Genomic DNA, 24,555 nt, shown 5'->3' on the forward strand with positions numbered 1-24,555 from the left:
AAAAAAAAAAAAAAGAATTACACTAGCAATAGCCATGACTTACTAGCATGTACTGAGCCCTTTCGCTCTAGGAGCCTCAGTTTCCCCATCTGGGAAACAGAGATGCATGCATTTGTTCTTCCAACAAATATTTCTTGAATGCCTACGGTGTGCCAGGCACTGGTCTAGGAGCAGGAAATACAGTAGTGCCCAAGGCAGAATTCTGGATGTAACAGTACCCGCCTCACGAGGTGGTTGTGAGAATGAAGCGGTTCATTCGTGTAACACGTTTAGTACCACAGCCAGCCACGAGCACAAAATGAATGCTGGCTCTTGTTATTATTTTTGTTATCTATCCTTGTTTCACAGAGGACGATATTGAGGCCCAGAAAGGTTCAATAGCTTACCCGAGGTCGCACAGCTCAAAAGTGGTGGGGCCAGGCTTAGGAATTGGGAGGGGGGTGACATCCTGCAATGATGGGGACAGTGGAGGTCACTGCAGGAACCCTGAGAAGGGAGGCCTCGGCCCAGCCAGCCGTGGTCAAGAAAGGCTTTCCAGAAAAGGCAATACACAAGCTGGATCTTGAAGATAAGGAAGGCGTTCCCCGTGCAGAAGACAGGGAAGGGTGTCCCAGCTACAAGGAACTGCATGTACAAAGAGCTGAAAGGAGCCCCGGGGTAGGAGGGGTACCCCTCAGTTGGTCCCTGCAGCTGAAGTGTGGTGTGTGACAGAGATGAGGCTGGAGGGGGCGAGGGCACAGGCCACACAGGCTGAGAATCGTGGATGTTATCCTGAGGGCAGTGGGGAGCCAGTGTGGGTTCAAGGGGGAGAGAGAAAGAGAGAGAGACAGGGAGAGGAGCAACTTGAGATTTGGGCCGCACTCCACCTACTGCGCTCCTACCATGTGGCGGGTGTCGTGCTGCGTCCCTTATGGTGGGGACCTCGTTTTCCTCTCTTGGAGCTTCTACAAGGGAACTGGTATAATCGCCCAGTTTAAAGATGAAAACAAGAACTGAGGTGTAGAGAGGCGGCGTAACCGCGGCAAGGTCGGGTCAGAGAGCTTGTGAGTGGCAGGGCCAGGACTAGATAGATGGCTGGTGGCCTTGGCGCTAAAGCAAAAGTCCTTTCTTTCCCTAAGACCCCTGGGCCAGGTGAGGGGACGCTGGGAGGAAAGGAGAGGAGCCCGGGCGGGGGCCAGGGCTGCAGAGAAGAGACTAAATAGGGAGAGGGGGTCAGGCTGGGACAGTTTTCCTCCCACGCTCTGTGAATGTCTCTCAGGCGGCGCTCACAGCCGCCTGCCTCCCACTGGAGCTATTTCTGGGTCACGTCCCCCAGTGGATGGTGCAGCCCTGGGCAGCCAGGGTCAGGGCCTGGCGCAACTGCACTCTGGGCCCAAGGGGACCATCAGCCTATATGGGGCTTCTGCCTCCTTCTCTGCGAAATGGAAAAAGTACTCAGAGCCGACACCTCCGGGGGCGCGCAGGAGAGATGAGGAGGGACAGCGAGCGCGGACACCAGCACCTGGCGTCTCAGCTGCATCCAGGAAGCAAGCTGGACACAGGTGGGGACAGAGACCCAGAGAGAGGGACAGAGACCCAGAGAGAGGGGGAAGCAAGGATGGGGGGGCAGGGACCCAGAGCGAGGGGGACACTGGTCCAGTATGGGCGTGATGAAGACTCAGAGACAGAAGAGGCAATTGACCCAAAGTGGGGGAGACAGAGACCCACAGAAGGGAGCGGAAGCCTAGAGACATGGGGACATCGCAGAAAAGGGAGACAGAGACCTGGAGAACGGGACAGACACTGAGGTGTGGGAAAGGCAGAGGCTGCAGGGGTGGGACAGACCAGAGACACAAAGGCACAGAGGACAAGAAATGGGAGACTGAAGTGCAAAGAGGGAAGACGAAGAGACCAGATAGAGTCAGAGACCTGGAGACTTGGGGGGAAAGCGACCCCCTGGAAAGGGGGACAGAGACCTGGGAAGAGGACAGAGGCCTAAGAAATAAGACTCAGAGACTCAGAGAAAGAGAGACAGACTCTGAGATTTGGGTGACAGAGACCAAGTGAGGAGAGACAGAAAATCAGAAATAGAGGAGGCGGACAGAGACGCAGAGAGAGAAGGAACCAGAGAGAAGTGGGGTCAGAGAAGCAGGAGGTGATGGAGACCCTGGTTGAGCGAGTGACAAGTACCAGGTAGGAAGAGGGACAGTGGAAGATGGTGCAGCAGTGTTGGCTCCTGCCGTGAGCTATGACATCCTTAGGAGGCCAAAGGGTGCAGCTAAGAAGGTGGCACTACTTTCTGGAAGGTCACCCCGTGAATCAATGGCAGAGATTGACAGGACAGTTCTTTTGACCCCTGATCGCTGCCTGCAGACTTCCCTGAGGCCACAGTGAGGGTCCATGTTGCTAAGGTCCCTTCCTGTAGATCCTGTCCTGTTGTCATTATTATTATTTAGAGATGAGGTCTCGCTACATCGCCTAGGCTGAAGAGCAGTGGCTGTTGACAGGTGCGGTCCTCCTGCCTCAGCCTCCCGAGTAGCTGGCACCACAGGCACGTGCCACCGCACCGGCTTTGTTGTTACTTTTAACAGTGCTGACACTAATTACCGTGCTAGGCTTCTTGATCCTATCAAGTCGTTGATCCTTCCTCACTGCCATCTAAACAAGGTATCATTATTCCCACTGCATGGGAAAGGAAATTGAGGCAGGCTCCGAGCGGGAAATTGGTTTGCAGAGAGTTGCACAGCATATGAGTGGCCGAGGTGTGTCCCAGGACCCTGGCTGCCACCGAGTTCAGGGTGACTTATGAGGTTGCGGCCAAGATTTTGGCAAGGGCTGCAGTCATCTGAAGGCTTGACTGGGGCTCGAGGTTGTGCGACCAAGATGGCACACTCACATGGCCCTTGGTTGGAGGCCTCAGTTCCTTTCACATGGGCCTCTCCATAGGTGGCTGCATATGACATGGTGGCTATCATTCCCCAAAGCAAGAGACAGCAGGCAGGAAAGAAACAGTTCCTTTTTTTAAATTTTTAATTAAAAAAAATATATATATACAGATGGGAGGGTGGTCTTGCTCTTGCTCAGGCCAGTCTTGAACTCCTGATCTCCAGTGAACCTCCCACCTTGGCCTCCTGAAGTGCTAGGATTACAGACGTGAGCCACTGTGCCCAGCCAAAACAGTTCCTTTTATGCACTAGTCTCTTAACTTGCGCATCATCACTTCTGCCTCCTTCTGTTTACTAGGTCACTAAGTCCAGCCCATATTCAAGTGAGGGGACTAAGACTCTGTATTTTAAAGAAGTGTCAAATAATTTATGGACATATTTTAAACCATCATATTTTGTGGGGTTATTGTAGATGCCCTTTATCAGGATGAGGAAGTTACCTCCTATTCCTAGTTTGTTGAGTGTTTTTTTTAATTATGAAAAGGTGTTGTATTTTGTCAAATACTTTCTGTCTGCCTGCAGACAGGCATGATCATGTGGTTTTCCCCTTCATTCTATTAACATGCTATGTTACATTGATTGAGTTTTATATGTTGAACCAACCTTGCATTCCTGGGATAATTTCCACTTGATCATGGTGTATAATCCTTTTTATATGTTGTTGGATTTGGTTTGCTAGCATTTTTGTTGAGGATTTTTGTGAATGTATCAATAAAGGATATGAGTGTGTAGTTTTATTTCTTTGTGGTGTTTTTATCTGATTTTGGTATCAAGGCAATACTGGCCTCACAGACTAAGTTAGGAACTACTCCCTCTTCTATTTTTGGGGAGAGTTTGAGATGAATTGTTTGTCGCTTCTTTTTTTAACCTGTTGCCCAGGTTATAGTGCAGTAGCACAATCCTAGCTCACTGCAGCTCAAACTCGTTGGCTCAAGTGATCCTTTTGACTCAGTTTCCTGAGTAGCTAGGACTACAGGCACACGCCACCATGCCTGACTAATTTTCAAGTTTTTTGCAGAGATGGGGTCTCGCTACGTTGCTCAGGCTGGTCTCGAACTCGTGGACTCAAGCAATCCTCCCACCTTGGCCTTCCAAAGTGCTAGGATTACAGGTGTGAGTCACAACACCCAGACTAGATTAATGTTTATCATCAAATTTGGGATGTTTTCAGCCATTTTGCCTTCAAATATCCTTTCTGCCTCTTTCTTTCCTCTCCTTCTGCAACTTCCAGACCCATAGCATAGGTTTCTGAGGTTCTGGCCATTTTTCTCCATTCTTTTTTTCTTTATGTTCTTCAGACGGGGTAGTCTCAACTGAGCTATGTTCAAGTTCACTGATTCATCCTTCTGGCTGTTTATATCTGCTACTGAACCCCCCTAGTGAATTTTTCCCTTCAGTTATTGTACTTTTCCACCCCAGAATTTCTATTTGGCTCCATTTAGTAATTTTTATCTTTTAAGTAATATGCTCTATTTGGTGAGACATCATTCTCTCATTTTCCTTTTGTCCTTTAAATAAGGCTTCCTCTAGCCCTTTGAACATATTTTAAATAGCTAATTTAAAGTCTTTGACTAGTACATACAGATCTGGGCTTCCTCAGGAACAGTTTCTCTTGACTGCTTCCCCTCCATCCCCAATGTATGGGCCATAGTTTCTTGGTTTTTTGCATGCCTCATAAATGAATTTTTGTTGAAAATTGGACATTTAAAATATCATAATGTTGCATCCCTGGAAAGAGTTTCCATTCCTAAGGGTTTGTTGTTGTTACTGCTTGTTGTGGTTGCTTTTTTAAAAGAAACTTTTCTGAACTAATTCTGTAAAGTCTGTATTCTTCATCATGTTTGGCCACTAAAGTCTCTGTTCTGTTATCTTGGTGGTTACCTAATGATTGGAGAGATATTTCCTTGAATACCTGGATCAACAGCAAAATCTTCTAGTCCTTGCCAAAGGGCTGTGCCTGTTGAGGCACACCATTAACACTCGGACGGTTTACAACCCTGCCTTAGCCTTCACTTCCTACTTGTACAGAGTTTCAAGGTCAGCCAGAGGTGATAAGCGTAGGGCCTTCTCAGGACTTTTCTGAGCATGTTCACAGCCCTACACATGCCGGTGGCTTTCTACATTCCCACGAATATGCTGGCACATTTCAAAGCCTCTACAGACATCTCCATCAGATTTTCCTTTATAAGCATTTTGGCTAGTTTATTGTTTACTCCAACTGTTATCCATTGCCTCAGGCAGTAGAAGCATTTAAACAATTGTCTATAAATGTTTTTGGAAATGATCCCTCCCCCGCTCAGAGCTGCTTTTAGCACTTTGCCAGTTCTGAGTCAGGCAAAAGACAAATATTTTATGTGGGGTCTCCCAAGGAATCACTATATAGTCTTATAATGACTTCCTTAGGGAATAAGGAATTCTACCATCATTTTGCTGCTTCTTTTTGGGGAATGTGGGCTGTTATTTTCCAAGGTTACTGCTGAGCTAGGAAGTGGGTGATAGGACTAGGATAAGATAAAACTCCACGAATCTTGCAGTTTTGATCAAGACTCACTTGTTTTTCTTGAATAAATTCTCCTTGGTTTGCTGCAAGTTAATTTCCAGAGTTGTGAAAAAAACTGATTCTTTCAGTTTTTGTCATTTTTGTCATTGTTTTCATAGAGAGGTAGATAGAATTTTTAAATTCCTTACTCCACCGTTTTGCTGACATCACCTTAATACATTTCTCATCACATTTGTTCGCCAGAGCAATTATGCAAGAAATGCGTTGTTGTCCCCATAGTACAATGGAGGAAATGTGTTCTGTTTTTCCCCATGTGTATTAGTTTGGCAACCACGGTTCAAGCAAGGTTTATTTTGCACATAAAAGTCTGAATAAGTACATTGGCCCTGCTCTTCAAATGCAGCAGTTTGCAGGATTTTGTGTTTTGATTGCTCAGTCATTTCTAGGCTGTTGCTCTCACCACTGCCTTCCAGCCATTAAGAAAAGGGAAAGAGGAGGGGGAGTCATGCTTGTCCTTTCAACATGTCACCTAGTGCCCACATCTGGCCCACTTACCTCCTATTGGCTGGCATTGGTCACATGGCCATAACCAGCTGCAAGAGGGTTCTTTGGGCATCTTTTCCTTTTTTTTTTTTTTTTTATTTCGGCATATTATGGGGGTACAGATGTTTAGGTTACGTATGTTGCCCTTGCCCCCCCACATCTTTTCCTTTAACTGTGAAATAAGAATGTAAATTATATTAGTTAAGTTACAAGTTTGACTGCTGTAACAAAAAGATAAAATAACACAGCCTAAATAAGGAAGAGATGTTATGTTTCCCCTGTAAAAGTCTTCACAGGTGGTTTGAATGAAGTATGGTGGCTCCACAGTGTCAAGGATTCAGCCTCCTTCTATCTTGTCTCCTACATCTGATGCTCCAAGATGGCCATCAATTTTGGATTCCAGCCAGTGGGGAGAGAAAAAGGCAGGAAGTTCTCACTCCTTTCCTTTAAGACATGACTCAGAAATTGACTACATTATTTCTACTCACATTCCATTGGCCGGAACTTAGTCACATGGCCACTCCTGGCTGCAAGGGAACCTGGGAAATGTAGTCTCTGGTTGGGCAGTCATGTGCCAATCTAAGGCTTCTATAACTGTGGAAGCAGGCAAAATGGATCCTGCCATATGCATCCCTCCTGAACCACAATTTGGCAGGATTCAGAAAGCATTTGTGATGATGCCACAATGATGATGGCCAAAGGCCACATGGTGTCATGGTTTAAAACAAATGTTCTGAGTTTAAATTCTGATGAAGGCACCTAATGTGCTATGTACTTGGGAGTACAAGAGATGTCCCCTCTCTGAGATCATGTGCCTCACCTTCAAAATGGGCCAAATAACTTCAAGAGGTGTGGTTGTGAGGAATAAAAGAGAAGAGGTAAGTGGCCTGGTGCATACCGAGTACTCATATCTGGGAAGTGGGTTCCTTTATAATTCTTCAGTGCCTGAGGAGAAAGACAGAGTATGTATTTTAACAGTTTATCTTTTTATGTCTGTGGGCCCGAGTGTTTGGTGGAGACCATCCTTCTTCTGCCACGTCTGAGCACCCCACCCCAACCCCCTTCCCTCCTGGATTCTATTTACTTGTTCTCTCAGCCCGCCATGATGAAATGTAGTCCACCCCCTGGGTTCACTGAGCAGGAACGCTAAGAAGCAAAGAGGTGCAGCCCCTGGCCCACAGTAACACAGCCATTGCAGGGCAAAATCTACGTGTAAACACAGCCTTCCAGTTCTAGAATTTTCCTTGGGGTTGGGTTTGCCCCTCCCCCATCCCCATAGACCCACCTGTCTCTCATTCTTTCCAGAGTGGAGTCAACAGTGGATTGGTCCATGCCAAAGACTCCATCACCAGCTTGAAGGAAAAGACCACCCGGGTGAACCAGTACGTGCAGACCTTGCAGGTGTGAGGACCCCTCTCCCCCCAATACCTCCCCTTCCTCCAGGGCCAAGTTCCCCTCTTAGAGCCTGCCTCCGGCCCAAGGCACCCCATAACCCAGTTGGGGAGCTTGAGGCTCAGAGGGAAAGGGACCTTCCCAGGCCCACGTTCTCTTCCCGTGGGCTGTTGCTTCGCTGCTCTGGCTAAACCCCTCCTCTCTCCCTGGCTCTAGAGTGAGTGTTCCGTGCTGAGCGAAAATCTAGAGAGAAGGTGGCAAGAGGCCGAAGAATTGGAGGGGTACTGCAGTCAGCTCAAGGTGAGCCGCGCGAAGCAGGGGCGCAGTTGGGAACAGGCAATGAGAGTAAGGAGAGGGTGGGAGGAAGAGGAGAGGAACGGAGTGGGTGGGCCTGAATGAGGTGGGGGGGTCGCCAGGACAAGGCGGGCTGAGGAGGAAGCCACGCCGGTAGCCGAGGGGACCAGGCTGGTGAATGGGCGTGTCCTGTGCGTGGGTGGAGCCTGCACGGAGGCGCCCAGGCTAAGGGTCTGGCGAGGAACTGGAATGGGAAGGTAGGGCTCTGCCCTGGTATCCTGATCCAGGAGAACTGCCGGAAGGTGACCCGGTCAGTGGAAGATGCTGAAATCAAAACCAACGTCTTGAAGCAGAACTCTGCCCTGCTGGAGGTAAGGGGGGGTGGCCCAGGATTTGCAGGAGGAGGTTGGAAGCACGAGGGACTTCAGGTGGGAATTCCTGTCCTGCCACCACCATCACAGTGCCCCTTCGCGCACGGTCACACATAGAAGCCACTAATCGACTAATATGAGGGATTCGAACGAGGCTCCAACACCCAGATCGGGGACCCCTCCATGCAGTCGCACTCAGGTCCCAGAAAGAGCGACTCGAGTTGGACTTCCAGTGAGAAGGCCCTTCCTGCCCACATGCCCACTCGTTTGCCAATGAAATGTTGAGAAAGCTTCAGTCCTTCCTAAGCGGCAAGGACTGGTATTTGACACCTAAGAGACAGGATTCGGGTGGAGGGCAGGATAGGGACCTGGAGGCAGGCTAGCAGAGGCCTCAAATGGTACATCCGCTCCCTAATGGCAGCAAGCGGGACTTGCCCATATCCTGTCTCCACGCGCATCCACTTTCCAATCTCGGGATTCCTGGGGCGAATTTAGGGGTGGAGGTGGCTGCGGGAGAAAAGGAGCTGCGCGCCACGACCCCGCCTGCTCTCCCTGCCCGCCCAGGAGAAGCTGCGCTACCTCCAGCAGCAACTGCAGGACGAGACGCCGCGGAAGCAGGAGGCCGAGCTGCAGGAGCTGGAGCAGAAGCTGGAGGCTGGCCTCTCCCGGCACGGCCTGTGCCCAGCCACCCCGCCCCAGGGCTGCTCTGGCCCGCCAGGGAGCCCCGAGGAACCCCCGCGGCCGCGCGCCCTGGCCCCCGGCGGCTGGGGACCGGGGCCCCGGGCAGGAGAGGGCCCCTACGTGAGCGAGCAGGAGATGCAGAAGGTGTCGGCGAGCCTCGAAGAGCTCAGGTGGGCGGGGCCTTAGGGGCGGAGCCTCGAGGAACTGAGGTGGGCGGTGACACTGGGGCGGAGCCTCCAGGAGCCGAAGTCGGAGAGACCAGAGGGTGGAGCTCAAAGGTCTTAGAGGGCGGGGCCCAGGGGTGGGGTGTTGAGGAGCGGAGCTGGGGGCTGTGACCTGTAAGGGCAGGACTTCAGCCAATTAACTTTTGAGTTCAGGGCTGGTGGGCGGAAGATCCCCACGTGGTTAAACTGAGGTGGGCAGGGCTTGGGAGGCCGGTCCTGGAGAAGCCAAGTTGAGTGGGACAGGGGAGGGTGGGCGATGCCCTGGGGAGCAGTGTCTGGAGGAGCCAAGGCGGAGCTTGGGAACCTGGCAAGGAAAGGGCTAGGGTAGCTGATAAGGGGATAAATGAAGGACGTGAGTAGATTTCACCGAGAGAATTTTGGGACCAGGTGGGTCTGGAGCCACCGTCGTGGTCCTGGCGGAGCGGGGCCGATGAGGGCGTGTCTAAACCTGGCCCAGACCCATTCCCTGTCTCTGCCCCTCCAGGAGAGAGGTGTCCTCGCTGACCGCCCGGTGGCATCAAGAGGAGGGGGCGGTGCAGGAGGCCCTGCGGCTGCTCGGGGGCCTGGGCGGCAGGCTCGACGGCTTCCTGGGTCAGTGGGAGCGGGCGCAGCGCGAGCAGGCGCAGACGGCGCGGGGCTTGCAGGAGCTGCGAGGTCGGGCGGACGAGCTGTGCACGATGTAAGGGCTGGGATCGGTGCGTGGGGTGCGGCTGTGGGAAAGGCGGGCCCAACCCGAGGGCGGGGCCTTGAGGAAAAGGGGTGGGCCAATAACCGGCCCCAAGCCGTCCAAAACAAAAAAAAGGAAGGGGAAAAACCAAATAAAAGGCAAGGGGGGGCATTCCAGCTATTAAAATACAAAAGGAGAGGCCAATCAGAGCGGAGAGGGGCGGGCAGGGCGGAGAATTGCGGACTAAGTGGAGACCCCAGTGCTGGGCTAGTAATGGGTGGAGGTCTACAGCTCCAGAGCCGACCCGGCAGCACTGGTTACTCTCATGCCTCAGGGTGGAGCGGTCAACAGTGTCTGTGGCTTCACTGAGGAGCGAGCTGGAGGGACTGGGCCCAGTGAAACCGATTTTGGAGGAGTTGGGGCGACAATTTCAGAACTCTCGAAGGGGGCCAGACCTCTCCATGAACCTGGATCGGTCCTCCCAAGGCTCCTGTACCCGCTGTGCTATGTAAGGCGGTGGGATCTTCTTCCGGGCACATTCTGGGTCACGTTATGGCTAGAGCGTTGAAGAAGATGGGGCATTAGCTAGGGGTGCGGGGTTGCTCATTGTGGGAGACAGGACATCCCGATTAATTGCAGGACCAGCCAGCCAGTCCTGCTGCACTATGGGAGCCACATTTTTTCCCAACCCACAAAGTAAAATCAATATCTTGTGGCACTCAAGAAAGACTTGATAAATTTCAAGCATCATGTATTTGCAGTGCATTGTGGGAAGGTTGGGATGTGGTATATGGTGGGAGGCAGGGTTTCCCAGTGCATTGCGGGGAAAGTGAGACCTTGATGTATTGTGGGCGCCAAGGGATACATACCATGCTTGGTTCTTGCAGAGAGGGGGCACTCCCAGGACAGTTTGAGACCAGATTTAACTAGTGCATTGTGGGAAGTGAGGTTTTGATGGCCTTTGGAAACCCAGGGCTATCTGGTGCCCTTTGGGACCCAAAGGACACCTGCTGCAGTGCAGGATGGCCTCGTGCCTGGTGGGAAGGTTGCACAGGGTGGAAATGGGGCCAGATGGAGGCTGGGCAGGTGAGCATGGGGCATACTGGGAATGTAATTGGTACTGGGCCTCTTTCATCTGGTGACTGCCCCTCCCCCAGCCAGGGGCAGCAGTTATCCACGGAGTCCCTGCAGCAGCTGCTGGAGCGAGCACTGACCCCGCTAGTGGACGAGGTGAAGCAGAGGGGCCTGGCTCCTGCCTGCCCCAGCTGCCAGAGGCTACACAAGAAGATTCTGGTACCAGGGACCATGGACCACTGTGTCCCGCTTTACTTTAATGTCAGGGCAGGGGGAGGGGGGCCCCAGGCCCAAGGGTGCTGCTGCTGTGTGGTAGGAAGGGAAGGGCTGTGCTGTGAGCAGCAGGCACTGGGGGACACTTGGCTGTAATGCATGGGGGGCAGGACAAGCAGTTTGGTGGTTAGTGAGTCACAGGCCAATTATTATGGAACCTTGGGTGATGGGTCTGGGCCCAAAGCATGATGGGACATTGGATGTGGTGCATTGTGGGACACAGGAGACAGGCACCAGTCTAAAGGTTCGTGGAACATGGGCCTGATTTTCTGTAGACCTTCAGAGAGGAAGTGCCTTATATGGGATCTACGGGGGTCAGAGATATTGGGGTCAGACAGGGAACCCAGTGGCTCTAGTCACAGTAAGCTAATGCATTACAGGAAATGGAACCACAGCTCTTCCTGGGGCATTGCGCAACAGACTCAAGCCCAGTAGTTGATGGCGCTTGAGTCCTGGTGCATTGTGGAACATGAAGATCTAATGTGTTATGTGATATTGGCCAAATGTGTGACGGGTTACAAATCCCAGTGGGCGAGACAGACCAGTGAGGCAGGACATCGATGAGGCAGAGTTACGGGACCAGCACGTGAGAGGACGTGGGGCTTGGTGCGTTGTGGGGTATGGAGAGCCAGAGCACTAAGGGACTATTCTTGTGACAGACGCTAGTCTAGTGGATAAGGAGATCTGGGGTCTTGTGAATTATGGGATGTAGAATGTCACCATGTAAAGGTATACTGGGGCACATACACATATCAAATTCAGGATTGTGTTCATGGGCTTAGGAGAAAATTTATATGATAGACACCGATTTAGTGCTTACTGGGACATAGGCCAATGCTTCAGGGGACAGACTGTGGGACAGACACAGGTTTAGTGCATGATAGAATTTGGAGGGCTGGTGCATTTTGGGGTACTGGGTCAGTCTCAAACTCAAGGCATAATGGGATACTCTGGGGAGGAATGTGGGCCCCATGGGACCCTGCCTCTTGCCCACCGCGATCCAGCTCCCCCTCCACCCCCAGCCCAGTCCAGCAAGCCCAGCCGCGCCTACACTCCTCTCCCCAGGAGCTGGAGCGCCAGGCCTTGGCCAAACACGTCAGGGCAGAGGCCCTGAGCTCCACCCTTCGGCTGGCCCAAGACGAGGCCCTGCGGGCCAAGAACCTGCTGCTGACGGACAAGATGAAGCCGGAGTGAGGAAGGAGGATGAGGGTGTGGGAGGAGGGTGAGGTCTTGGGGAAAGGGCCTGACCCCTCCTTCCACTCCGACACCCCAGCAGCTGGCCCTGTGGGTGCCAGCTTCCCACTGTCTGTCATTACAGGGAGAAGGTGGCCGCTCTGGACTATCTGCACCTGAAGATGTGCTCCCTCCATGACCAACTCAGCAACCTGCCTCTTGAGGGGTCCACGGGGACAATGAGGGGAGGTAGCAGTGGGGGAACTCCCCCAAAACGGGGGGGCCCAGCCCCTGAACAATAAATGGCCCCTCATGTTGGCATGAATTCTGTCTCCTTTTTGGCATCAAAAGAGGGCTGGTGAATTACACACACACCACGTACCACCCCTGTGCCCGCTGCGATTCATTTAATCCTCAGCCAACAGGGTGTCTTGGTTCCCAAAGAGGTGCTTGTGGTGTACGGTTCTTCGAGAAGGAGGTGGGGATAGAACTAAGGTTCTGTGGGACAGATTGGGCCTGTCATGCCAACATTTTTTAGCATGATAGTTATATTAATTGCCTATTGCTGTGTAAAAAAAAAAATACCCTACAATTTGGTCACCTAAGATATCAAACATATATTATTTCAATTTCTGGAGGTCAGAAATTCAGGAGTGGCTTAGCTGCCTGGTTCTGGCTCAGGGTCCTCATGAAGTTGCAGCCAAGATGTCATCCAGGGCTGCACTCTTCTGAAGGCTTGACCGGGGCTGGAGGATGTATTTCCAAGAAGGCACACTCACATGGCTGTTGGTTGGAGGCCTCAGTTCCTTGATGTCTGTTGGCCAGAGGTCTCAGTTTCTCACGACGGCTAACTTCTCCCAGAACATGCAGTGTAAGTGAGAACAAGCAGGAAGCCACGGTGCCTCTTGTGACATTGTCTTTGAAGTCACCTCCTATCATTTGTCCCTTTTTATATTCGTTAGAAATGAGACACTAAGTCCAGACCATACTCAAGGAGTATGTCAAAGAATTTGCAGACATGTTTCAAAAAGAATGTCAATCTTTTGACATAGTTGATGTATGCCACATGTAGCATATATAATAGCAAATAATGCTATTTTAAAACTTTTAATTGAAGTATACTATTAACAGAAAAGTTCACAAATTAAAAGCATACAGCTCAATAAATTATCATGAAATGAACACATGCATGTTAACCACTACCAGGGTTTAGGACATTGCCAGCACCCCCAAATCCCTCTCATGCGTCCTCCTAATCACTACCCTTTCCTTCTATCCCAAAGGTATCCCCTGTTTTTTTAGCGCCATCCTAAAAATGGTAAGAAAATAAGTATAAGAATTGGGAAGGGAGAAAACTATTAGTATTCCTAGCTGACATAATTGTGCATATAGAGAATCAGAGAATCCGACAACATATACTTAAAAATCAGTGGGTTTAGCAAGGAAGCTGAAAAAAAAGGTGAACGTTAATTTTAAAGGTACTAAGTAGCATAACACTCAAAATTATCCAGGAATCTAACAAAAGATATGCCATCTTCTTTACAGAAAACTTTAAAACATTATTGAGAAAAGTTAAACACCTTAATAAATGAAGTCACACCATATTTATAGTGTGTAAGATATTACGATAAACGGCCGGGCGCGGTGGCTCATGCCTGTAATCCCAGCACTCTGGGAGGCCAACGTGGGAGGATCACTTGATGTCAGGAGTTCGAGACCAGCCTCAGCAAGAGTGAGACCCCCATCTCTATTAAAATTAGAAAAAAATTAACTGGGCGTGGTGGCACGCGCCTGTAGTCCCAGCTACTCGGAAGGCTGAGACAGGAGGATCGCTTGAGCCCAGGAGTTTGAGGTTGCTGTGAGCTAGGATGAACCAACGACACTCTAGCCCAGGCAAAAGAGTGAGACTCTGTCTCAAAAAAAAAAAAAATGGAAAAACTTAGCTGGGCGTGGTGGCTCGAGCATGTAGTCCCAGCTACTTGGGAGGCTGAAGCAGGAGGATCGTTTGAGCCCAGGAGTTTGAGGTTGCTGTGAGCTACGCTGATGCCACGGCACTCTAGCCCGGGCAACAGAGCAAGACTGTCTCAAAAAAAAAAAAAAAAGAAGTTTGTAAAAACAACAACAAAAGACAATTTATAGATACTTCATTCAGCTCTAAGAACATTTTGTGGTGGCGATTACTCTCCCATTCTATGGATGAGATTTCTGAGGCTCAGATGGAATCCAGTTGTCCCAAGTCAAACAATCAGAAAATGGCAGAGCTGTTGTTACCACTGAACTGTACACTTAAAAACGGTAAAGATGTGGGCTGGGCACTGGGGCTCATACCTGTTATCCGGGCACTTTGGGATGCTGAGGCAGGAGGATCACTTGAGGCCAGGAGTTGGAGACCAGCCTGGGCAACATAGAGATCCCGTCTCCACAAAAAATTTAAAAAGCAGCCAGATGTGATGGCACGCACCTGTAGTTCCAGCTACTTGGGAGGCTGAGGTAAGAGGATCACTGGAGCCCAGGAGTTTGAGACCACAGTGGGCTAAGATGGGGGCCCCTGCACTTCAGCCTGGGTGACAGAGCAAGACTCTGTCTCTAAAATTAGAAAAAAGAAAAGAAAAAAATGGTAAAGATGGTAAATTACATATGTATATTTCACCTCAACTTAAAAAATGGCAGAGCTATGTTGGGAACCCAGGCCTGAATCACCATACCGAGTTGTTAGGGTGGTAGAAGGTTAGGGAGAAAATGAGTGACAGGCAAGCATGATTAGGGGAATTGAGACAGTAATGGGGTAGAGATGGCGATGAAGAAAGAGGATGTTGTTGACACAGTGAACTGGGGGATTGTGTTAGTTTTCTACTGCTGCACAACAAATCACCCCAAAGTTAGAGGCTTGAAACAATACACATTTGTCAACTTACAGTTACCGTTGTCAGAAATCTGGGAGGGGTTTAGTTAGGTTTTCTTTTTCAGTGTTTCCCCAGGCTGCAATCCTCCCATTGTAGAGGGTCGTGGTCTTGTTAGAGGCTCTACTGGAGAAAGATCTGCTTCCAAGCTTCCTCGGATTGGGAGCAAAATTAATTTCCTTTTGCCCTGTATGACTGCGGGCCCCAGAGTTTTGGTGGCTGTTGTCTGGAGATAGCCCTCAGCCACCCACAGTTCCTGGTTGAGGAAGCTTTCTCAATGTGGCTGCAAGCCAATGGGGAGACTCTCTCTCCTCAATTTGCTAAGATGGAGTCTAATTAAGGGAGCGAAAACCCATTATCTTTGCCATATTCTATTGGTTGGAAGCAAGTCACAGGTGCCACCACGTTCAAGCGGATTATACAAAGGATTGAACACAGGAGGTGGGAAAGCCTTGGGGGTCATTTCCGGGTCTGCGCACCACATGGATGGATCTGGAAATGGGATGTGATTAGGGAGATGGGATTGAGGATGAGGTTTTGGAGTTTGTATTAATTATTTACTGTTGTGTACAAAAGAAAAAAGTTACCCCAAAGCAAAGCAGCTTGAAACAACAAAGATTTATTATCTCATGTAGTTTCTGAGCATCAGGAACACGGAAGTGGCTTAGCTGGGTGGTTCTGGCTCAGGGTCCCTCATGAGGCTACAGTCAAGTTGTCAGCCAGGTGACAGTCATCTGATGGTTTCACTGGGGATGGAGGATCTGCTTCCAAGATGGCGCACTCTCATGTTCCTTGCTGGCTGTTGGCAAGAGGCCTCAGTTCTTCAACACGTGAGCCCCTCCACAGGCTGCTTGAGTGTCCTCATGACATGGCGGCTGGCTTCCCCCAGAGCAAGTGATTCAGAAATAGAGCAAGAAAGAAGCCACAATGTCTTTTATGACCCAGTTACTGCTACCATATTCTTGTGGTTATTCAAAAAAAGAGTTAAAGTCTAGCCCACACACAAGTGGAGGGGAATTAATCTCCACCTTTTGGAGGGAACAGTGTCAAAGTACTTCAGGACATTTTTTGAAACCACCACAAAGTTGGTGGGCTGGCTGTGGAGGCTGGGCTGATGGAGTCTAAGCTGTTTAGGATTTTGATTTTTGTGGTTGGGTTGGTTTTATTATGCCTGATTGGAAGCAATGGGGGTTGGAGTCATGATGCATTGGAATCATGGGAGTGGTGGGTTGCATGATTGGGGTTTGGTGTTAATACGACTGTAATTGGGCTGGTGGGGATTGAACTGTGGGGGTAGCGGGAGTTCAGTGGAGGTGTGGTCAGGGAGTATGGTGTTTAAAGTCATAACTGTGGGTCAAGTTAAAGTCTGGGCTATGGTGGCGATGAGAAGGGAAGTGTGGTGGGGATGGCAGAGTTTGGAGTTGGATTTTTTGTGTTGGTTGTCTGGTGCTAATTGTGGGTGAGTTTTTGGGTGTAGCGGGGGGTGGGATCATGGCGTTGCTGGAATCATGGCAGTGGTTAGGGTGGTGAGTACTGAGTAGTGGATTTCCTACTCATGGGAGCTGAATTGAGATGGAGGTTGAAATGGATGGAGTGGGGATGGGTAGTAAGAATTTTGGTAGATTCACTTGGAGGTTGTCAATCGGGATGACCAGATTGGTGCTGGATGTTTAGGTTTGGAGATGGGCTTGAGGTGGACAGGTGGTGTTAGGGCAGCAGGAATTAGGTTCAGGAAAGCTTGTGGGATTGTTTGACTGGGACTGGCCTTGGAGGGTTGGGTTTAGTACGACTGAAGTCGGGAATGGGGTATACTGGGCAGGTGTCGTGGGTTGTGGTTGAAGCTGTGATTGTAACTGGGAATCCCTGATTGGGGCTGGGGATGGATGAGAACTTTTCCTCTCCTCCACCCTGACCCTCACTCTACCACCCCTGCCCTGCCCAAGAGCACAGAGGACACCACACACCCAGCTCACACGTCTTTATTGGCCCGGATTTGGGGTTGCCAAACTGGCTGCCCCTGTCTTGCGCTAGAACAGCTGGGGGATCTTCACCCTCGTCCCCAAGGGAGACCGGCTCCCTGCTGGAAAGGGTCAGCAGTTGGAGGATGTCATGGATGCCTTGGAGCCTCCGGTCTAGCTGGAGGGAAATCCACACCTGTGCCTCGAGTCCTCCTCCCCTAATGCTCGGAACCGGCGCTTAAGATGCTGCCCCGTCTGGAACAGAGAGGCCACATCCAGTAGTGCGTCCTCGATGTGCTGCCCCAGCCTGTGGGAGTCCTGGAAGGAGAAATGTGTCAGGTCTAGAGGAAGGTGGGAGAAGGGATACTGGGGGCCCAGACTTTCGGGTCTGAAGAAAGAGAAGCTGGGGGTCTAGACCTGGGTCTGAGGGAGGAGGGGCTGGGGGCCTGGACCCCCAGGTCTGAGGGAGGAGGGGCTGGGGGTGCTCCAGTTTGTCTCACCGTTTTTGTGCTTGATTTTTTGCTGGAGATGTGGAAGGTGATCATATCATCCCCCATGAAGATATAAGAAACGCCATAACCATGGTCGTCGGCCTGGAGTGGAATAGGGTGAAGGGAACAAAATAGCGCACCCGTCACCGTCCCCGCTATGCAGGGGTGCAGGCCCCCAGCCCCTCTTTCCTCTGAGCCCAGCTCCACTCACAGGCCCGAATCCACCACCCGAGGAAACATAGTCCGGGTAATTGTGGACGTCGAACAGGTGCATTTGCTGAACAGGGATCTGGCTGGTGGACAGTTGCCACTGCTCTGAGTAAACCTGAGGGCAGGAGACCGTCACATGTGCAGGAAAGAGACCGCGGGTCTGCACTCGCAGCCCTTTCTCACCTGCCCCGCCTTCTTCCTGACCACGCCCCACCACGCCCTCCAGGCCACGCCCCTGACGGCACCCCACTTTCCCTCCCCACTTTCCCTCCCCACTTTCCCTCCCCTCCTCTGCCCCGCTCTGCCCCTCTGCCTATCTTAACCCCGGCTCTCTCCCTAACTTCTCCTCTGGTGATGCCTCCTTTCCAAAGTCCTTGCCCTGATGTCTCTCCCTCCCGTGGTTCCCCACTTCCCTCTTTAACCCTTTCCCTGCACCCCAACCTGGGCCAGGAAGGGCGACTGCAGGCGGAGGAATCGGGACACGATGTAGAGCGCGAAGAGGTGGCGGTCGACTCCCTGCCCGCTCATCGCCGCCTTCAGCAGAGCCTGGTGCTTGTCCACCGCCACGCGGAACAGGGCGAGGCACTGCGGGTCCTGGGGTTCCCAGGGAGGTCGCAGGTCATGGAAGGACAGGAAGTGGGCTTACTGCTGAGCCTATGGCACACTTGGCCTCAGCCCAGCTGGCTGCTAGGCAGAGATAGCAACCCCAATTTGCAGATGGGAAACTGAGGCTCAGAGAGGGGAAATCGCTTGCCCAGAACCAGGTGGGTCCCCAGATCTTACTCCGCAGCCCAAGTGCCTTCCCCTGAACCACAATACTTCACAGGTCCTGACAGAGGGAACAGAGGTTCCGGGGAGGGGTTCTGGGCAGAGAGGTTATGGGCAAGGGTGCCAAATGGAAGTCACGAGGTCACACAGAGGTTAAATAAGCAGAGTCGGTTGTGGAAATAGGGCCCCTTGGGCGCTCCCAGTGCCCTGTGTGACCACCGCTAAGCACACACCACACTGTGCTGGTCACATTCTGTCTCCCCCTTAGCAAGCTCTTGGAAGTCAGAGACTACGGCAGATGCTTCCTTTGTCCCTAGTGCCATCACGTAGCCTGGGCTCAGGAGGTGCCCATAAACCTTGCAGGCGGCTGAGCGAGCACATGGAAATGACCCACGCCCCCGCGAGGCCAGCACCCACTGTCTTCTCTCTGTCCTCCATGGCTCTCACGAAGCTGCAGGCCTCCCGCGTGCAAGACCGCACCGTCTCCGTCCGGCCTTCCAGGAACAGGCGAGTCATGGCTGACTCGTAAGTCAGGCAGAAGTGACCCCTGTCCTGGGGGACAAGGAGCAGAGGCATCTGTCAACCAGGCTCAGGAAGTCTTTGCAGACTTGACCCACCTCTGTGCAAGCCTCCAGCTTCCTCAGCCCGAGAATGTGTTGGGAGAGAGAAATCGCGACGGTGGACGGTGGACGGGGGACCCTCAATGGCAATGACCAGGAGGAACGAGGGAGAGGGCAGGTCTTGGGGGCTCAGAGGGGCTGGCGTCCTGAAGGGGCAGGGGTGGGGAACCCAACTGACCCGGAAGTGGGCCAGCTGCAGGGCAATCTGGATGAAGCTGTCTGAGGACAGGCGGCAGCGCCTGATGAAGCTCTTGCCGAAGTGGGCGAAGGGGAAGACGTGGCAGTCGACGTTGGCAGACAAGGCCTTGGCTCCCGTCAGGGCTAGAGAGATAGACGGGTGGATCTGCCAGGGGGGAGGAGGAGGCAGGAGGTCGGGGTTACGGATGGGGGTAGGGCTGGAGGGAAGGTGGTTGGCAGGGAGTATGGAAATGGGGACAAATAAGGGAACCAGATGGGGACCGAGGTGGGAATGGAGCAGGGGATGGGGCGGGGTGTGAGGCTGGGGATGGGTCACGGTTGGGGACAGAACGGGCTTGGGCTTAGGGGTTGCTTTGGAGGTTGAGATTGGGGATGGGGATGAGTTTAGAGTCAAGGCTAGGAATTTGGGGACTTGAAGAAAAGACCCAGAAACCCGGCCTCACCTGGTCCGGAAGGTCCCACTGCAGCCGCCGGGGCTGGGGGAGCGCGGGGTCGGGACGCCCCTTGCAGTGGCCATCTGCCGAGTAGCCCAGCTGAAAGCACTCTGTGGCCAGCGTGAACTGTGTGGGAACACAGGCAGTCAGAGTCCCTCCTCTCTTTGGACTGGGGGGGGAGCTCCTAACCAAGGACCTCTTTTCCGCAGTCCCTTTGGGGTGGGGGGCAGTTCCTGGGAAACTGCTGATGTTCACAGACAGGGCCTCTGGTCCACGTCCGTTGCAAACAGGACGAACACTAACACTCGACCGGTATTTACAGACCTGTACTTCTGACCAGCGGATGAAGAGTCACCCGGGGCCGCCCCACCCTTGCCAAGGACCCTCCCACCACCACGACCCTGGGACTGGAGAGATGAAGAATAGTTTGGGCCTCCCAGGGCAGTGCTCATCCTGACCGGGTGGCGCCCATGTCCTGCTGACTATGGAATATTCTAAATCAGCCCTGACCGAGTGCCCACCGCCTGCCGGCCTTCTCTGTTCACGTTTCCACCTAATTCTCAAAACCAGCCCAGCAAGCAGGGATTAATACCTTCACTGTGACGTTAGAAGTATACTGGGAAAAGAACACATCACTTTATCTTACTCTACATTACGGCTGTTCCTTTAAAGTCAATATGCAAACACGGTGGGTCGGCATGAAGTGACCGGAAGGGTCTGAAGTGAAACTGAATCAAGTGTTTCATTTATAAATAGAATTAAAAGGAAAAAATTCCCATTTTTACAAACAAGAAACAAACACAGAAGGGCCAAAGCTCACCTGGGGCTGTTCTCGTTCTCAAGATCTGGAAAGGGCTTCCCTCCCCCTCATCATGCAGAGACCCCAGCCTGGGCCAGGGAGCCCTATCCAGCCCCGTGGAGGAGGGGGACCCCAATGGGGTGCAGTGACTGCCCCCTATGATTTAGGGACTAAATAAAGTAGCAAAAATAAAGATGCTAAGATTATCAGGGCTGGACAGAAGCTTAATGATAAAAGAAATTCCAATACTTTCATGTGATGAAGGGGGAAATTGAGGCTCAGAGGGGGAAAGTAACTTGCCCAAGATCACACAGCAGACCAGAGCTGGAAGATAGTTCTTCTGACTCTGTGATGTGGTGGAAAAGCCTCACTCTGGTGTCAGGACACTCGGGGTTCACATTCTCACTCTGCCACTCCTCACTGTGTGACTCTGGGAATGTCACTTTCCATCTCTGAGCCCCGATGACCAGCTCATCAAAGGAAGGTCAGCATCCCAGACCCCTTGTTTGCTGGGTGACCTGGGCCGGCCTCTGCCTCTGTCTCAGCCTCAGTTTTTCTTCGACCTAAGGCCCCCGAAAGGACAGTCCTTGGAAAGGGGGCTGGGGGTCCCCAGAACAGGGGGAGGGCTGGCTGCCCTACCTCCCACATGTGTCCTGAGATGGGGCAGTCGGCCCACGAGTGCTCCACGCTGAGGCCCAGCTTCCCATTGGAGAAGACGATTAGGGTGAAGGATTTGTCAAACCAGCTGTCGGGGAGAGTTCAGAGGGGTCACCGAGAGCTAGGCGGGGGGACTCGGGGTGCTTTCTGTGGCACTTGAGGGGGAGTGTCGAGGTGGGGAGATGTGGCGATCAGCCGGGGTGCTGGTGTGGGGGTCTCCAGCGGGTGGCTCTGGAGGGTCTCCCCGCATGTCTAGGATTTAGAGTTTGGAGATTTTTAGGGAACTTGCTGAGGAAGGTTCAAGGTTTTTGAGGTGCTGGGAAGTCAGGAGGATGCTCCCAGGGTCTAAGAAATCGGGATGCTGCCTCATAGACCTCTAGAAGCAGTCTGAAGAGCTCTAGGTGTGGGAGTCCAGGCCTGGGGCCCCGGGTGTGGGGTGCCCGCATTAAGGCCTGAGGATTCAGTGGTCCAAGTTTTGAGTCTGAGGTCCCCCGGTTGGGGTTCTCTGGGTCTGGGGTTTGGGGTCCCAGGTTTGGGGTTGGTGGTCCTCAGAGCTGGAATCCCTGGGTCTGGGTTAAGAGTTCTCTGGGCCAGAGGTCTCCAGGTCCTAAGGCATTAGGTCTGGGCTCCAGGGTCTGGTTGTCTAGTGTCAGGGGTCCTAGGTCTGGACACTGGGGGACACTAGGTCTGGGGGGCCAGGTCTGGGCTCCCAGACCCAGAGCTGACTCACCGGTCGTGGCCACGGCCGGCCAGCAAGGCATGGGCGTAGGCATCCAACGAAGCTGCTGGGTCCTCCCTGGTGAGCCCTGCAGGCTCAGAGTCGAGTGACACAAAGAAAGCGGCCCCTTCCACCGCCTCCAGGGCCTCTGCTGCCCGAGTCTTCAGGGACCTCCGCACCTCGGCCCACATGCCCCTGTGGGGCCGGGGATGTGCCTGAGTCCACTGCGCCCAGCTTCCACCTGACCCCAACCACCTGCCCCTTCACAGCCTTGGGATGCTGGCCTGGCCTCTGAGAGCACGTGACCTCTGACCCTCACCTGGGAGCAGCGGTCAGGGCAGCCAGATGTTCCTCGTGGGGGCAGGCAGGTGAGGGGTCATCCAGGATTCGCTGAAACTGCTGCTCCAGGGCCCTTGGGGAAAGCAGGCCATTTGAGGAGTGGGTCCCCACGCGGAAAAATCGGCCCCGGTGGAAGACAGCCACGTGTCGGCTGTCACAGAGGTGGTGGATGTAGTCTAGGAGTGGCATTGGCAGAAGCGTGGGAGAGGGAACCAGACATATTGTAAGAATAATGACCATGGATTAAGCACTTCTTACATGCCCTGAGCTGTTCTGAGCACCCTTTTAATCTTCTCCACCCTACGCCATTATTATCCCATTTTAGAGATGTGGAAACTCAGGCTCAGAGAGGGTAAAAACTTGCCCAACATCACACAGCTAGGAAGCAGAGTTGAGATTCAAACTCAGGCAGGCTGAGAAACATGCTCTTAGCCACTACACTGTTCTGCCTCTACCAGTGTTTGTGTGTGTGTGTTGGGTGGGGGGCAGTTTTCACCTTTTTGGACCCCTGGAACGCGCGTGGTGTTGAATATCTTCTCGTACTGGGCAGAGCATAAGGGGCGCATTCCCATCAGCAAAGTCTGCAGGAGATGCGGGGCTTGTGAGCTGTCTTCCAGGCCCCAGGTGGCCCCAACGTCACAGGACCACACACACCTCTGTCCCCAGCCCACAGGAGCCTGCTCACCGGGGGGATCTCCTGGCGGTTGAGGCGGTGGCGGTACAGGAGGAGGGCGTGGACTGCATTTCCAGCTCGAGCTGCCTGCAGAGGCGTGGGCGTGACGTACAGGAAGTCCTGGGGGCCAGCAGAGGGGACAGCAAAAACGCCTGGGGTCAGCTTTGCCCCCGATGGAGACACTGACCCAAATGCAGGTCCTGACCCCAAAAGAGGGCGGGATAATGAAGCCCACACTGTGATCCCAGATGCAGGTCACTGACCATAAATGCCACATTCTACCCAGGTATCCCAACCCTAGGCCTGGGCGCTGTGACCCCCGCCCCCCAAGCCCCCTTCTCCCCTTCTTACCATCATGTAGTAGTTGCTGTTCACCATCAGCGGGGTGCGGGCGCGCAGGTACACAAACTCCTCCCACCAGTCACTGACCTGGGGGCGGCGGAGACACAGCTGGGGCGGACCCTGGCTGGGGGAGGGGCGCTGCACCAGGGAAGCCCTCCAGACTGTCCTGTGTCACACAGGGAGGGTGGAGCCAACGAAGGAGGCCACCGCGGTCAGTGACTAGTGGTAACCTAAGAGCCCATCGATGGGGGATCAGTAGCTGAACTGTGCTACTCTCACGGCGGCGGAATACCGCCCGGCCGCTGGAACGAACAGGGTACATCTCCGTTTACCCGCGCACGGTGAGCACCAAGACACGCTGCTGAGTGAAAGAGACCAGAGGCACAACAAGATACGTGGAATGATCTGATCTGAGATTTTAAAAAATACTACGAAAACCCGTGTCCACCCACAGATGAATGGACAGCCAAGACGTGGTACCTCCTTAAAAAAGAATGAAGTTCCGGTTCAGGCTACAACACGGACTAACCCTGAAGACATTGCGCTAAGTGAAATTAGCCAGACACACAAAAAACAAACATTGTATGAGTCCGCTTATATGAAATATCTAGAATAGACAAATCCATAGAGATAAAGTAGAGTAGAGGTTACCAGGGGCTGGACAGAGTTTCTGTTTGGGAAGATGAAATGGTTCTGGAAATATTAATAGATAGTGCTGATGGTTATGCAACATTCCAAATGCATTAACGCCACTGAAGGATATATCCTTAAAAGGTTAAAATGACAAATCTCGTTATGTATATTTTATCACAATACAAAAATCATATATATGTACAATTCTCTAGGCACAAATACATGCATATATAAATGCTCAGACAGGACTCCAATCAAAGTGTTCCTCATAGACAATGGCTAGAGGGACCAGGATTAGAGGGAGGTGGTTTGAGGGGACTTGAATGTTTTCTAGATGTTTTCCTTTATTCTATGTCATAGGATCTCATGGAATCTATAAGAATATATACATGTTTACTTGCATCTTCAAGTCTATGGTATCTATAGACTTCCACTTAGACCAGGTAGGATGCAGTTGTCATTCCCTTAGAATGTGCAACACCTTCCAGAAAAACCCAGAAGGTTCTAGCAAATGCTAGAAAAGTTCTATACCTTGATCTAGACAGTGGTTACATGAGTATGTGCAAACATGAAATGTCATTAAGCTATAAACCTACAATTTGTGTATTTTACTATATAGATAACTTTCTTTTTTTTTTTTGAGACAGAGTCTCACTCTGTTGCCCTAGCTAGAGTGAGTGCCGTGGCGTCAGCCTAGCT

The 24,555-nt window shown here is 52.1% G+C and overlaps 2 protein-coding genes across 3 annotated transcripts in view; one reads left to right on the forward strand and one right to left on the reverse strand.

Moving 5' to 3' along the window:
* TSKS (testis-specific serine kinase substrate) overlaps positions 1-12,418 on the forward strand; it is a 14,458-nt gene extending 2,040 nt beyond the window's left edge. The window contains exons 3-11 of the mRNA XM_012643160.1: positions 7,273-7,368; positions 7,576-7,659; positions 7,941-8,024; positions 8,589-8,875; positions 9,414-9,608; positions 9,931-10,104; positions 10,754-10,889; positions 12,009-12,133; positions 12,262-12,418. Of these exons, the coding sequence (XP_012498614.1) occupies positions 7,273-7,368; positions 7,576-7,659; positions 7,941-8,024; positions 8,589-8,875; positions 9,414-9,608; positions 9,931-10,104; positions 10,754-10,889; positions 12,009-12,133; positions 12,262-12,418 (1,338 nt within the window). The remainder of the gene's footprint in view (positions 1-7,272; positions 7,369-7,575; positions 7,660-7,940; positions 8,025-8,588; positions 8,876-9,413; positions 9,609-9,930; positions 10,105-10,753; positions 10,890-12,008; positions 12,134-12,261) is intronic.
* Positions 12,419-17,148: 4,730 nt separating this feature from the next.
* Positions 17,149-24,555, reverse strand: part of CPT1C (carnitine palmitoyltransferase 1C) — a 17,817-nt gene continuing 10,410 nt past the window's right edge. The window contains exons 6-18 of one of the 2 annotated variants that reach the window (XM_012643162.1): positions 23,233-23,310; positions 22,894-22,968; positions 22,705-22,789; positions 22,189-22,384; positions 21,882-22,064; positions 21,134-21,239; positions 19,705-19,821; positions 19,242-19,406; positions 18,861-18,995; positions 18,117-18,269; positions 17,677-17,790; positions 17,475-17,567; positions 17,149-17,292 (exon numbers count right to left, since the gene is read on the reverse strand). In XM_012643162.1, coding sequence (XP_012498616.1) covers positions 17,149-17,292; positions 17,475-17,567; positions 17,677-17,790; positions 18,117-18,269; positions 18,861-18,995; positions 19,242-19,406; positions 19,705-19,821; positions 21,134-21,239; positions 21,882-22,064; positions 22,189-22,384; positions 22,705-22,789; positions 22,894-22,968; positions 23,233-23,310 — 1,644 coding nt within the window. Of the gene's footprint in view, positions 17,293-17,474; positions 17,568-17,676; positions 17,791-18,116; positions 18,270-18,860; positions 18,996-19,241; positions 19,407-19,704; positions 19,822-21,133; positions 21,240-21,881; positions 22,065-22,188; positions 22,385-22,704; positions 22,790-22,893; positions 23,002-23,232; positions 23,311-24,555 lie in introns of both variants that reach the window. The other variant, XM_012643161.1, reaches the window with a different exon arrangement.

The sequence above is a fragment of the Propithecus coquereli genome, unplaced genomic scaffold (assembly GCF_000956105.1).
Source record: "Propithecus coquereli isolate 6110/MARCELLA unplaced genomic scaffold, Pcoq_1.0 Scaffold193, whole genome shotgun sequence".
Taxonomy (NCBI): domain Eukaryota; kingdom Metazoa; phylum Chordata; class Mammalia; order Primates; family Indriidae; genus Propithecus; species Propithecus coquereli.